The following is a 14654-nucleotide window of genomic DNA, read 5'->3' on the forward strand; positions in this document are numbered from 1 at the left end:
AATTCAACGCTGCGTAGGCGGGGCGCTTTCGTCCGCAAACTTCTGATTGGTTAGCTACGTGTCAATCATGAATTGGGGTTAATATAATTGGCTGAATCGCCTTCCATCCGTTGCTAGGATACCAGTGTACGCTAGCCGATTAATCTTTTTATTTCCCGCACACTATTTCATCGTTTATTCTTAAACAGTGTATGTATAACTGGTACAATAGCAGCTTATTAATGGCAGATATGCAGTTTGTATGTGATTTGTTTTTGGCGGGGAAAGTGCAGTGTATTTTATTTGGGGGATCTTTGGTCCTTCTGGGTTACCGTACTAGCATTTAGCAGCGTGACTTCGGAGGGGTGGTGCTCCTGAAGTTAATAGAAGCAGTTTGCTAGAGCTCGAATCTTGACTTGTTATTACAATGAGTACTGCTGACATGAAGATCATTACTGTGATTGGCAGGTGAGCAAGAAAAAAGTTTTACGGTGTTAAAGTTTGCTCCCAGGCTTTAATGCTAACGTTCCTTTTAGAGCATATTGCTTGAACTGACATGAAAGTTAGCATACTGTACTTATAAACTGTTTTTGTGAAAGGGTACTGTATTAGCATGTTTTGCCCTTCTGTTATTTTGCACATGATTTGTGTTTAGTGTTCGCATTATGCGCTGTCATGTAACATACGTTGCATTACCATACGAGACTATTCTGATTGCATCCTCTACATCTCTTGTCGCGGTTCCCTGAGCTCTTGTAGTTTAACATGAGACATTTGCAGCTTTCCTTTAAGTTGTGTATTATGTACTAGCTATAGACAAGCCTCAACCCACTTTGTTAAGTAGCGTAGCAGCTGTACTGAGACTCCGCTATTAGAACCCACTGAAAGTTTACACCTTAACCAGTTTTCTGTACGTTGTTCATTATTTTTGTGCAGCCAGCTGAACTTGGCAGGCCTCTGAGATGGCCTCTCTAGACCAGGAAAGTAAATAAAAGACGTCACAGCTAGACTTTCACTCCTTTTTTCACAAGCTTTCAGAGTAACTCAAAGTATGAACATACACAATTATCTATATTAAGCAAGGCAGAAGATGAAAACCTACTAAAGTGAAGATCCACTGCAGGAATTTGCCGCTGACAAAGCAAAACTTGCAGGGCCATTGCTGTGTGGCTGGCCTCCCTGTGTTGGGAAGGAAGCATAAACTGCTGGCCATTACAAAAACAGACAGACAGAGTAAGGGAGACACTGCAGCATAACGTAAGACGGGATTTTATGTAAGTCCACTCGTGTGTGTTTCAGTGGGCTGATAGGCCGCTCTTGGTCTATGGTGTTTGTCAGTGGAGGCTACACTGTGAAGATCTATGACAACCAACCAGGACAGGCTGCCAAGGCCATCACAGAGATCAGGTCAGTCCCACTACACTATACAGCGATATTTGTCTTGTTATACCTATAGCCTGACAGAGGCAGATAAAAGCATGTTGATTAAATGGATAGTTGTCAGAGGCAGATAAAAGCATGTTGATTAAATGGATAGTTAACCCCCGGACAAAGTAAAACTTATTAGTCTTACCCAGAGAGCAATAGTTTTATGCCTTTGCTGAGGAAATTTATTTGAAATGCATTTAGAACAGCCTATACAAATACAAGAGAGATAAGTGGCATTTGCTTTGTGGTGCTCAGAGCACCCTACCAGTAGGAATCACTGTACAACATCTTTGTGGCATGGTATTTAAGGAAATGCCAAAAACCACTGAGTTCCTGAGATGAGGTTGGGCAACAGCTATTACCTCCAAGCCTCAGCAAAATTATGTGAATGGTACATCTGCTTAAGATTTTCATTGTATTTCCTTGAGCCACCAGTGGCTGTGGCTCAGGGGTCGAGCCAGCATCGTGTTGTATTGGAACATCGCTGGTTCGATTCCCCTGGTCTGCACGTCAAAGTGTCCTTGGGCAAGAAACTGAACCTCAAACTGGTTAATCAGTTATGAAAATAGTTGGCAATTAATTGACAATTCACTGATTAATTGCCGTAGCTCTCTACTTGGACTAAAATGAGAAACAAGGTTCACCCAGTTTTGATGTGTTTAATGACTCTTGACAATCAGCTACTCTTGCGTCGCACACTGGAAATGGTTCTGTGCTATCTACTAGATGTTACCATGCTCTTACATGATTTACATTAGTTCTTATGGCTTTCTATCAACAAGGCTGTGTGGCTGCAAGACATGAAGAGAACATTAAGTAGGACATTTAGACTGTTCCTGTTCTTCCCTCCAGTGCTTGCAGAAAAGACACATGGACATTGCATGATGAGTGACTACCTCTTACTATAGGGCCACATGGACAAACACGTGATTTGTCCTAAAAACATAGCCTAGTCATTGCTAGTTAAACATTGCTGATGAGTGACAAAGGACTTTTAGTGAAAGCTGCTGTGAGAAACACTGTCAGAAAAAAACAACCTATTATAAAGAATACCTACAACCCTTAAAACTAAAACAAACACACACCCTACACCAGGATCTCATTAATGACTTAATTTTATCCTGCTGTGAATAGCTCATCTGCTGCAGATGCCTTTGCTGTACACACTCAGACTCTGGGAGATTCAGTTGTCCGTGTGAACAGTAGAGGGGGTCATTGTACTAGTCTTTCAGTCTTCCTTTGTGTGTGACTTCTCGCTGAACAAGCTGTGAGGACTGTCGCCACCCGAGAGCCCTGTAATTTACTTTACATCTTATGTGTTTTGACAGATACATTTTTTTGTGTATATGACGCTGCCACATCTGACAACCGTCACCCACAATTATGCGCTATCTCGTAAATGTTGGTTTGTGTTTTGGCTGGCAAACCAACCTGACAGCATTCAGGCATCTGACCACAGACAGACAATCTTAAGATATATCCTGAGGATTTCTGGCTCGATTCTCAATCTGTTTACATCGTTTAGATAGTGTTTTTATTGAGCCGTTCAAATCTGCAGCATTTACACTTTGTTGGTGATTCCTTGTGCACTAAAAGAGTAATATTACATGCCATACAGGGCACTGTTTGTTTCATGCTTTCCAGAATGTGTGTGCGTAAGTGTTAACTTCCTTCACGGTGTGTTGGAGCAGGAAGCAGCTGGAGGAGCTGGAGGGAGCCGGCATGCTGAGAGGGGAGCTGACGGCCACACAGCAGCTCGCCCTGCTCAGCAGTTATGATGATATGGCCAAGGCGCTGGAGGGAGCCTTCTTTGTGCAGGTGACACACGACATCATCAAGGGGAACAACAGATAGATCTCTACTGATGTTGTCCGTTTTTATCTTCCTCTTGTTTGCCCATCACACATTTAATACAACGCTTATATCCTAGACGTGGTCAGACTTTGATGAAACTTGGAGACACAAAGCATACTGGGTATTTTCACATGTATATAGTGTTGGAAACAATGGGAACACTATATGGTTTTAATTTATTGGTTCATCAGTGCATTACAACATTGAGTCCAATGCTGGACTGATTGCAGCAACCTCAGTTCATTATGTTCTGACATTTATAAATGAACTGATTATCCTCAAGGGGGCGCACCGTCATTGGTTAAATTGTGTCACCTATTGTATGATACCTTAGACCTCAGAAAAAGTGCTCAGTGCTCAGTCTGTTAGACACCAGCATGCCAGGTATTTATGACATGCAAAGACAACACTTTTAAAGTTATTCTCTTTTTGTTTTGTCTTGTTTACTATAGTACTTATTTTGAGTGAGAAGCAAGAAGTGTCATTGTCATTTTATGTGCAGTGAAGTAATGCATTGACAGTTCTGTGTTCTACAGTAACTAATGCATGTTATTTGTGATATAATGTGACTGTTTACTGTCTCTCTGACATCGTGTTGGTGTTCCTGTAATGGTATAATTAATGTTTCAGAAGGACCATCATTTTATATGAAAGCAACAGTCTGTATCATTTTTACAATATTGTGTTCACGTTTTTTTCACATTTCTTTTTAGTTTTCTGTTGCTTTTGGTCAGGTTTCGGAAAGCATGATTTGGGTTAAAATAGAGCCTTTGTTATGTACATGTTATAAAGGATATCATCTCCCATGTGTTTTTTTTCCGCTGTGACATTACAGAAATGTAACTTGTCATGTACAAGGATGTAACATTAGTCATGATTTTCCAGGAACATCATAATGTTCTAGGAACATCATAATGTTCTAGGAACATCATAATGTTCTAGGAACATCATAATGTTCTAGGAACATCATAAGGTCAACATGGTGATATAACATCATGTGACTGTTAACCATGATCACTTTGAGTTAGCTTGGGTTGTTTTTATCCTCAGTACAATTAAAATTAACTTCTTTTAGGCCGATTATGTGTGATGTGATCTTGCTTTTTAAAACTTACTTATTCATGAGAGATGTAGCTTTGGCCCATCTCCAATCCAAACTTAAATGCGTTTTAGCTAACCTGAATATACCAGAACATTCTGGAAATATTGTTACGTTTCATGAGTCCTTTTATGAACTGTCTGTTAAACAGGGTTTGCCTTTGACAAAAGGTTTGGAAAAGGTTGTCAGGACATGAGCTGCCCTGCAGTTGAAGTCATTATGTGTCATTTTAACAACATATCACTCATCTAGTCTTTGTCACGCATAGAGCACAATCACAGCCTTAACAATGGGTACATGCTTCTCCTAGCTCAGTCATGTGTACCTGAAAATGAACTTTTTAAGCCAGGAACATATCTTGTGTGGCACTCTGACACTGTTGAGGCAGACAACAGAGGGGCAAGCAGGGCCAAAATAAATCAATACTCAAACCTGACAAGGAACAAAAGAGTATTTGTGAGAAACAGGGAAATACATATAATGCTAAGTTTCCCGTTTCACATTGTCATCCCTGTGTTTCCTGATGGCATGGCACCATCCGATGATTTCATCCTCTTATAGATCAAGTTTTATCTAGATGAAACAAGGAAGTACAAGGGTTTGTCTCAGTCAGATTGGTTCCAGAACAGCAAACTCGTGACTGGCATTAATCCATACTAGCATGCCTGTTGGTCTCACACTAGATGTATGGGAATAGTACAGGACATGCCGTTAGATAGTCAACTGGCACTCCTCACATTCCTCATCTCTGTTCGGTCAGTGTGTTCCCACATGGATGTTCTTCTATCAATGTCGTTTCCTTGTTGGAGGAGAGGAGATGTGATCTTCTCAACAGTCAAAATATCGGTTAAAAAATCAAATAACTTAGGAAGTTGCTGAAATTATACATAAAACTGTATAAAACAGAGACTATAGAATAGGATGTGTTTGAGTTTTGTGTAAACTGAAAACATTTTACCTATTCAGTGTTAATGAGTGGAACTTCACATTATCATGCTGGCATTCTGCAGGTATGCTCGCTCAGCCAGTTATTGCAGTTCTACCTACCTGATGAATGTAGGGCCTATTAACACTCCACTAGCGGCTTTTATAGCCACTCCTTTCCAACACTCAACAGAACAGAACACAACAGAACAGTGTAGAACAAATCCTGCGGTGAAGAGATACAAACACAAACTGACTGAAACTGGTTTTTAAAATTTGTTTTCAAATCATTTTCAAAATATTTGTCAGGGTACAAAAGCTACAGTGGTTTGCAGGTTCATGCTCACCAAGAAACAAAAGTGTAATATTTTTGGTTGTGATGATTAACTTTTTCATCTTTGCTTTAATAAAGACAAATAATACATTGTACAAAACAAAAGGGTAATTTCACCCAAACTATAAAAGAAAAACACATTTTCTCACTCACCTTTAGTGGTATACTGATAGTTTTGGATTGATTGTTCAGAGAACATTTTCAGAAGACCACTGGAAGTGGTTTATGTTTTAGATTGGAAGATTGTATTATTTTTTATGATGTTCTTGATGACTCTTGTTTTGATATCCAAAAGAAAACTGGAAGTTGGGGCAGGAGCATATTGTACTGTATGCAGTGTTGTCAAAAGTAAGCGAGAGTCTTACTTAAGTAAAGTTAAAAAAAAAAGACATCATGTTAAATATTAATTTGGTAAAAGTGAAAGTCATCCATACGAAAAGTACTTAAGTGAAAGTGTTTAAGTAGCTGATATTTAATGTATTTAAGTATGAGTACAGCAGAATTTGTTTTAATCTGATTACTGATTGAATACATTAAAAACGTGCTACGTTTGCTTGGATGCAGCATGCAATCTACAAAGTTACTTGAAACATAAATGTAAAGTGCAAGTACATCAATATGGTTCTTATGTACAATACATGAGTAAAGTATAGTTATTTTGATCCCCTCACTGACTTCATGTTACAAAGGTTTTGGCCAGAGATAGTATTTTCGTACTGTGAAAATTAAATATTTGGCAATAGTACATGTATCTCAGTGACTTAGACTGATTGTGTGTGTGTGTGTGTGTGTGTGTGTGTGTGTGTGTGTGTGTGTGTGTGTGTGTGTGTGTGTGTGTGTGTGTGTGTGTGTGTGTGTGTGTGTGTGCGTGTGTGTGTGTGTGTATGAGTCTGTCTGTCCGTCTGTCTGTCTGCACACTTATTCCAGGAATGTGTATTTGAGCAACTTGAGGTAAAGCAGAGCGTCTTCCAAGACATAGAGCGTCTTGTGGGAAAAGATGTCACCTTGAGCAGCTCCACCTCCTGCCTGGTGCCAAGCAGTGTCTTCTCTAAAGTACAGAACAGGAGCCGCTGCCTCGTCTCCCATCCGGTTAGTTTAACTGCGATCCTTGATAAAGTAAAGTATTTACATGTGTCCTGCCCTTATTATACAGCACATTACTGTTTTATGGAATGGAGGCTCCCCTTATTTCATTAATACCTGATTTATCCTGCATCAGTCTGCAACAGAGGGCTTTTATGAGATATAGCCTGTCTTCTGCTGTATTGGAAGCTGATGATATACACGATAGAAGCCATTACCAGTGGTTGGTAGACTTCTAACCACAGCTAAAACAGAGTGGTCCATTTCACTAGGAAAGTACTGTTTTTTGGGGTTTTGGGGTTTTTTTTTCGTTTTTTTTTTTAGTCCATTTTTCTTTGTCAACATCAGGCTTTGGCTCAGGCTGGTGGCTAAGTGGACAGAGTAGCAGGGGACAGGATGATGGTAGGCTGAGGCTTAGGTGGAGGCACAGGTGAGTGAGAGATGGAGGATCCACAGAGGGATCTGGGCTGGTGGTAGAGGTGCAGGAGGCCTGAGCTGCAGGTGTGTGAGAGGCAAGAGCTCCAGCCATCCAGGAAAGCCACGCCCAGCCTCTGCAAAGCACCTCTGAGAAAACTTAAACAAAGCTCAAGCATGCAGTACAGAAAAAAATCCAAATCATCACAGTCTGCTGATTGCTCAGCTCTTGCAGGCCGAGCAGTGTCTGTGTTATTGCTGAGGACGGTGACTGTATAGTTGTGACATCACAACGTTGCAAAAGTCCAGATGGAAAAAAGTCTGAAAACAGGGTGTGCGCATATCTCCACTGATTGACTTAGGTTCACAATATTTATATAGCACCTAGACCTGCTTTATAATGAACAAAAAAAAAATCTCTGCAAAAAATGCACTCTCCGCAATATGGGACCTTTAATATTTACATGGTTATATTGGTGTTTACTTGGCTTATTATACTAAGTGGGTCATAAGTGAGTCAGATTCTTTTCTGGCACTGTGTGTTGACATCCGACATGAGCCACCCTTCAAAGTTAAAATGATGTTAAATGGTTTAGTTACATCTGAACACTGAGCTTAAAAGGGATTACCTGTCACTTGACGAGTCCACTCCACAGTTCTTTTCTGTAAATACTTCTGTGTTGTAGTATTATTATAACATCAGTAGCAGTGTAAGGCAAGCTATGTTTATTTATATTTAACCATTTAGACACAAGGCAATTCAAAGTGATTCACACAAGCCTAAAATTACCTTAAAGGGGCACTGTGTAGTTATAGGTAAGAAAAATTAAACTCAAAAGCAAAAATAAGCAAATAGTAACAGAACTTCAAAAGCTATCCTTTGACTCACAAGAGGCCAGTGCAGTGATTTCAGATAGCAACCAGCTTAATACTGTACCTCTAACCTTCGCCTGCTGTGGCTAGTAAAAGATGCTACACACATGAGAGACTCTCTATAGAGTCAGTGTTTGGTTTGTCCGTTCTGGGCATCTGTACAAAATACTGGACTTTTAACTCAAGTTTAGAACAGACCATATGGTAATACAGATACAGAAGTCTGATTTAGTATGATTAAACTGTAGGTAAGAAAAACAGTAGCACACTGTTATTGTAATATTGTCCTGTGTATTGAAAGATAACAGTCACTGTTTGTGTTCAAAGGTGATGCAGCATACCATAGACTGGTGCAATATAGTGTAGCAAAATACAGATTACATACAGAGCTGGCAACTCATCAAGGGCGTACCCTGCCCTCGCCCAGAGATATAACTGGGATTGGCTCCAGTAACCCCTGCGACCACTTGAAAAAGGGGGGGATATAGCGGTTACATCCCTGCGACCCTCATGGATAAGTGGCAGATAATGAGTTGAGAAAATACAGATTAGTAGAGATGAATGTAAAATGCTTTACTGAGTTATGATATAGTAACGCAAGGCAAGTGTCTTTGTTTAGCACAACTGAGACACAAGGCAATTCAGAGTGCTTTGCAGGGGCATAAAAAGTACTGAATTTAAAGTTGCATTTAAGATACAGTAAAAACAAGTAGGAAGACGTCAAGAACCAAAACAATATAACAAGCTAAAATAGAATGGGTTTAAATGAGACGACACTCGAAAATAAAAGTCACAGTGCAAAGGTAAGGTTTATCATGGGGCAGTTTGGTCAGGTATCTAAAATAAGTATTAGAAAACTGATTGCAGTAACCGTACAGACACACCAGCTATCAAACATTTTACAGACACGTGGCAATTCACTGAGTAAACATAATTAAGGCAAAGCTCCTCTGTGTCAGTAAGGCACCCACTGTGTGATTTTTTAAAATTTCGCTGTGCTTTCCAGGTTAACCCACCCTACTATGTCAAACTGGTAGAGCTGGTACCTCACCCAGAGACAGCAGCGACTGTTATGGACGACACCCATGCATTAATGACCAAGGTAAAGGTCCCAGATTACATAATCCTTGTCTTATACTTACTGGGTATGCAAAAAACAAGTGAAAGTGAATGATGGGAAGCCAAGAACTAGAGTAATAGTTATGTTCTAGCTTGCAAACGTTTTTAACAATTAAGTATTCTAGGTTTAATTATGTAACACCACTGTCTGGGAATCCATTTATGGGTTTCTCAGATCTGGGATGAGTGTGTTACTAGTCCCTGGTTCACCAAACAATCATAACAAACCTATGAGAGAAAATGACTGCAATAATCATGTCACTGTGAAGGATTACATATTCCGAGCAAGTCTCAAATCCTTGCAAGTTGCTGCAATATGACTTTCATGTCTTCCTGAAAGGAAGCAAATCAGTTTAAAAACCAGGGTGTGTAAGGTTGGCAGTAATGTAAAAAAGTAAATCTTTTACGTCAAGTGTAGGATCATAAGTGTTGTCTTTTTGGAGCAATTGCCATTTATGATATGACTGATTTCTCCTGATCCAGGTCGGCCAGGCGCCCGTCTGTCTGAAGAAAGAAATCGATGGCTTTGCTCTCAATAGAGTTCAGGCGGCCATTATCGCAGAGTCCTGGAGGCTGGTCCAGGTCAGTGTCTGGGCCGTTTTATCGCTACTGTTCAATGCTATGATGATCATTGGGTCCTTCCATACCAACTCACTTTGGGCCACCCAGTTTGTGTCACCGATTTTCTTGCAAAAATTTAAGGTTGAAACTACGAAATGTGTTCACACTGTAGCTGTACTCAAAACAATTATCAAGTTATGAATCATTAAAGTTGGCCCTCTGACCTAAATTTAAGACTTTTGTTATTCTGTGAAAAAAAACGGGTCCACAGGTATCAGATGGATAAAAAACCTTGAAGTCAGCATAGTACAAATATCTACTGATGAAATAAAACCACTGAATGTGATACTACAGCCAGTGAAAAGCACAAGAAAGTATAAACAATGAGGCAGTGATGTAACATCTTTGAATTTTGTTCATATATGCAATGTTAATAATTACTCTCACTAACAAAAGCTTCAAGGAAATTAAGATAATCCTTTTTTGGAAAATCTGCAGTCAAAATAACTGTGTAAAGTGTGTTTTTCAGTTCTGAAACTATATTTAAAAAGACCTGTTGCACTCACACATTTTTATGCAGGACCAAGAAAGGTTGGGCGATGTCTGCAGAATATGCATATGACGATGTCAACAGAGAAACATTGCAATCGACAATGACATTGTTGTTTATTAATTTGTGGCAGTGTGTCCCCTCAGTGTTGTCGTAAGTCAGCATTTGTATATTAGCTCACCACTGTAGCTGCTGCTGTTTCCCACCGTTAACTCTGACATGAATCTCCAACTGTCTCACCCTGTTACCACTGACATACATCTCAGACCCTAACCCTCTCGCGCCAGCTTTAAAAGCTTCCTCATCTCTGCACCACATGTCCGTAACTTAGCTTAACCCTTGTCCTACAGCATCTCTGAGGGACGCACATCTTAATTGTGCTCTCTGGTGGGTGGCCTTTTAAATCACAGTGCTACAATGGTTAGGGATTAGTACATGGCTGTCAGCCATAGCTGATTGACAATGGCATCGTTCATCGGCCCAACCCCTAGAACAAGTAACTTTTAGATGTGACTAGATTAATTCTACACAGAGACAAAGTCTGGTTACAAGGAAATGAAAACTAACAGAGATATTTATTTATAAAAAATGTCATGATCTAATGACTTCCTGTTATTAATTTGATGACAGTAATCATTCAGCAACAACTATTTTAATGAATACGTGTTGGAAATTATCGTTAGCGTCTCGTGGATGTTCAGGACAAATGTCAACCCAAACCAATGAACAAAAAGCCATTGTTGAGGATCAGAATACTCATATACGTAATTATAAAAATGCTGAAATTTAGCTCAGAGGGCCAAACTTCAGAAATGTATTGCTTAAAAAAGTATTTGGAGTACAGCTGAATTTAACAGATGTTTGATTTTTTAGTTGTTTTTTTTTTTTGTTGCACTTGGTATAAACCTGGCTTGTAACAAGATGCAGATGCTATGCAAATTGCAGATGCAGTTTCACACTGACATAGAGGAGTGAAACAAAAATCTTGTACAGTTGTTATTCACACTTTCAGTAATGCTCAGAGCATGATAGACAAAACAATGGTTGGTACACAATGTGCACATTGTAATGCTTTCTCTGACCAGGCTGTCTCCTTACTATCTTGTGTAACCTGTTACAAATTTTAAAACCTTTGTAGCTTACTGGCCCAACTTGTTCTTTCCTCAAAAAATGGCTTCCCTCAGAGGCATCTTTGTTTCACTATTATTTGAAGACTTATCCAATGTTATACTTTACTTGCAATCTCAAACCCCCAAGCAGACCTTCTCCACCTCTTCTATGCACATCTCATGATCTCTTCTGTTACTTTTATAGTGCATTAGTAAGCACCAAAGTTCACTCAAGAAGAGGTTACATTTACAGTACCAGATACAGAGTAATCAACTTTCGTAGGAAATAACTCAATACCATCTTGTAATGGGATCACAGCAGCCGCAACACCTGTGAACATGTTCATGTTCTGATCCATGACTGCTTAGTGGTAATTATTACTTCATCATTATAAAGAAGTGCTCATGGGTCAGATCATACCCATCTTTCATTTTGATCCAACTACAACTAAAGTCAAACATGATTCTTCATGAGATATCTACAATTAAACAGATACTATAGTGTGTATGCGAATTTATTATCACAAACACACAAAGTGTCAAGATCTAAATAAATATATTTATTGAAAAGAAAAACAAGATGGGATGTGGAAATATGGAGTCAGTTGTGAGTCATGTAGCATGCATGGATGAATGAAAGTTTGTATGAGTGATGAAATATATGTGAACCTAAAGTAAATTAAGGTGCGGAGGCCATGATGGTGACAAAGCCTCCCAGCAATAGAGTACAGCTTGTCAGCAGCCCATTTAGCATGTGTGGAAATGGTAATACACTTGATTCAGCTGGGTAGCACTAAAGAGCTACTGATTGCAACGTTCGTAATGTGGTAACGAAGTAACGTGCCAAAATGTCAGTACTACTCATGGCTCCATGGTAACAACTGACTCAGTGATGAAACTGTTACAGACCTCTTGCAAATCTCCACAAATCTGGGGTCACCATCTACACACAACTGCCCTTTTACTCCTTTTCTCTAGTTGGTCTGGGTTAAGGTTAGGGGTTAGGGTAAGACTCAAAGCAGCAGAGCAGTACAAGCAGTTGTGCAGCCACATACTGCTTTTGTGTGCAGTTTGAAGCACACCAAAAATATTATCCCCTGGCCCATGCCCTGTATGAATCTACCACCATGTACTACTAAATGTATTCTAGGTCAAACATCATACAGACTTCTTAGTTGGAACCAACTGAACCAAGCGAGTTAATGTTTTGGTAAAGTTGTGCCTTCAGTTCACAGGTCTGAAGATGTTTAAGGCTCTTTGGTAGCCATTTTGATGTGTGATTATACTAGAATGTTTTTGGGCTTAGATCCTGGATCCTAATGGAGGTCATGGTAATTTTAGAACCACAGGTATGTGTGTATGTTTTGTTTTTATTTCAGGACAAGAGCTCCTCAGTCTCAGTGAGGCTTTGTGGCTGAGTAGTGCTGCTGATGGTTTGTAATAGAGACAGAAAAGAGGAAGCCTCTTGGCGGCTCACCACTGCTCCTTCCAGAAAGGAACAATGAAAGTAAATGAGCTTTAGCCTCTGATGACAGGCACCATTACATGATCACTCACAGCAGAAATGGTTAGAATGATAATGAGGACAATGAGTGTGATGACTTTTGTTACCTGAACTGAACTCTAATGAATAGGGCCATTTCATAGTGATTCAGGCTTCAAACATCACTGACATCAGAATTACCCTTCTTATTGACTATTGAGAAAGCAGATGTTTCTGTAGATGACTATAAAGCTTTTTAACAAAATATTCAAAAGTGACACTTTCTTTTGTTTTGTCTCTTTTTCATGAATCTGGCTTTGTTGTTTTTTATTGTACATTTCTGGAATATTTGTTCTATTGTTTCATTATTATGTTCTCCCCGTCAGTAACTTTTGGAGATCCGGTTGTTTTGGCTAAATCATTTTTTTCAACCCCCCTGAATAGAATTCCTCATAAGAGCACACATTTTCCAAATCAAGTGTGGTCTCAAGCACACCTGATGCAATCAGTCAAGGGCTTCATTAGTTGCATCAGGTGTGCTGAAGATAGAACACCTCAAATACCTGGACTGTTGATATAACGTTTCATTGCATGTCAGAAATATGGCCAAGTCAAGAGAATTGTCCAAAACGTCCAGAGAAGAGATCACTGCCTTGCACAAACAAAGAAAAGGATACAAAAAGAAAGCAACGGCACTGAATGTTACTAGAGATACAGTTGGAAGCATAGTTCGCAAGCAGAACAAGAAAGCTATCAATGGCTGCCACCAGAGTCATGAGGAGGTAGGTGGTCAAAAACCCTCAACTGACTGCTAAAGACCTGCAGCAAGACTTGGTGGCAGCAGGCACTGAGGTTTCAGTTTCCTCAGTAAGGCACATACTAAACGCTTAAAGGGCTCCATGCCCAAACTCCTAAACGTACACCACTACTGACCCAAAAGCACCTGAAATGTAGGTTCCAATTTGCTAAAAATTATATAAATTAGCCAAAGAGGTTTTGGGATTCTGTTCTGTGGAGCAATGAAACAAAACTGGAACTTTTCGGGCCTATGGATCAGCGTTTTGTCTGTAGGAGGAAGAATGAAGCATACACTGAAAAGAACACCCTGCCTGCATTGAAGCATGGCGGTGGCTCAGTGAGGCTCTGGGGCTGCTGCGCTTCCTCTGACACTGGAAATCTGCAGCATGTGGAGGGCAAAATGGATCAGGAGTAAAAAGTATCAGGAAATCCTGGGAGAAAATGTCACGCCCTCTGTGAGGAAGCTGAAGCTTGGGCATCATTGGACCTTCCAACAGGTCACTGATCCCAAGCATACTTCAGAGACTACCAATGCTTGGTTTCAGAAGAAGTCCTGATAATAGAGTGGCCATCACAGTCACCTGACTTGAGTCCCATTGGTGGAATTTGACAAAGGTGGTTGCAGCAAGCAGACCCAAGAATATTAGTGACCTGAAGGCCTTTCTCAGGAACGCTGCCAGAAGCTGGTGTCTAGCTGTGCATCACGTTTGCAGCAGGTCATATCAGAAAACGGTGCTCTACTAAGTACTAAAGATGCTTGTCATGAAGGAGTTAGATCTTTTTGAGACTGCAGTAGTTATCAAAAGTGGCACTTTGTGTTGAATTTGGAGAAACCTCATGTAATATTAGTTGTGTTGAGCTATTTAAATTGTTCTTGTTTGATTTGTTTATTGCAAACAGCTGTTGGTTTTTACATTTTGCCAATAAACCTAATTTGTGGTGGGGGCTGATTATTTTGCAACTAAATATGGTGTTTCATGGGCATTACCTATGCTGATTACAAACAATCGGCCTAGCCCCTCGTATTTATTTTATTCCAAGTGGGA

General features: G+C 39.9%; 1 protein-coding gene across 2 annotated transcripts in view; it reads left to right on the forward strand.

The window, feature by feature from the left end:
* The first annotated feature begins 106 nt into the window (after positions 1-106).
* cryl1 (crystallin, lambda 1) overlaps positions 107-14654 on the forward strand; it is a 30833-nt gene continuing 16285 nt past the window's right edge. Inside the window, exons 1-6 of one of the 2 annotated variants that reach the window (XR_005076930.1) lie at positions 107-447; positions 1279-1386; positions 3099-3225; positions 6546-6707; positions 8995-9090; positions 9591-9689. Coding sequence is in view for 1 of the 2 variants with exons in the window: in XM_037109804.1 (XP_036965699.1) it covers positions 407-447; positions 1279-1386; positions 3099-3225; positions 6546-6707; positions 8995-9090; positions 9591-9689 (633 nt within the window). In the remaining variant the exon portion in view is untranslated. The remainder of the gene's footprint in view (positions 448-1278; positions 1387-3098; positions 3226-6545; positions 6708-8994; positions 9091-9590; positions 9690-14654) is intronic. The other variant, XM_037109804.1, reaches the window with a different exon arrangement.

Source organism: Acanthopagrus latus, chromosome 9 (genome assembly GCF_904848185.1).
Source record: "Acanthopagrus latus isolate v.2019 chromosome 9, fAcaLat1.1, whole genome shotgun sequence".
NCBI lineage: Eukaryota > Metazoa > Chordata > Actinopteri > Spariformes > Sparidae > Acanthopagrus > Acanthopagrus latus.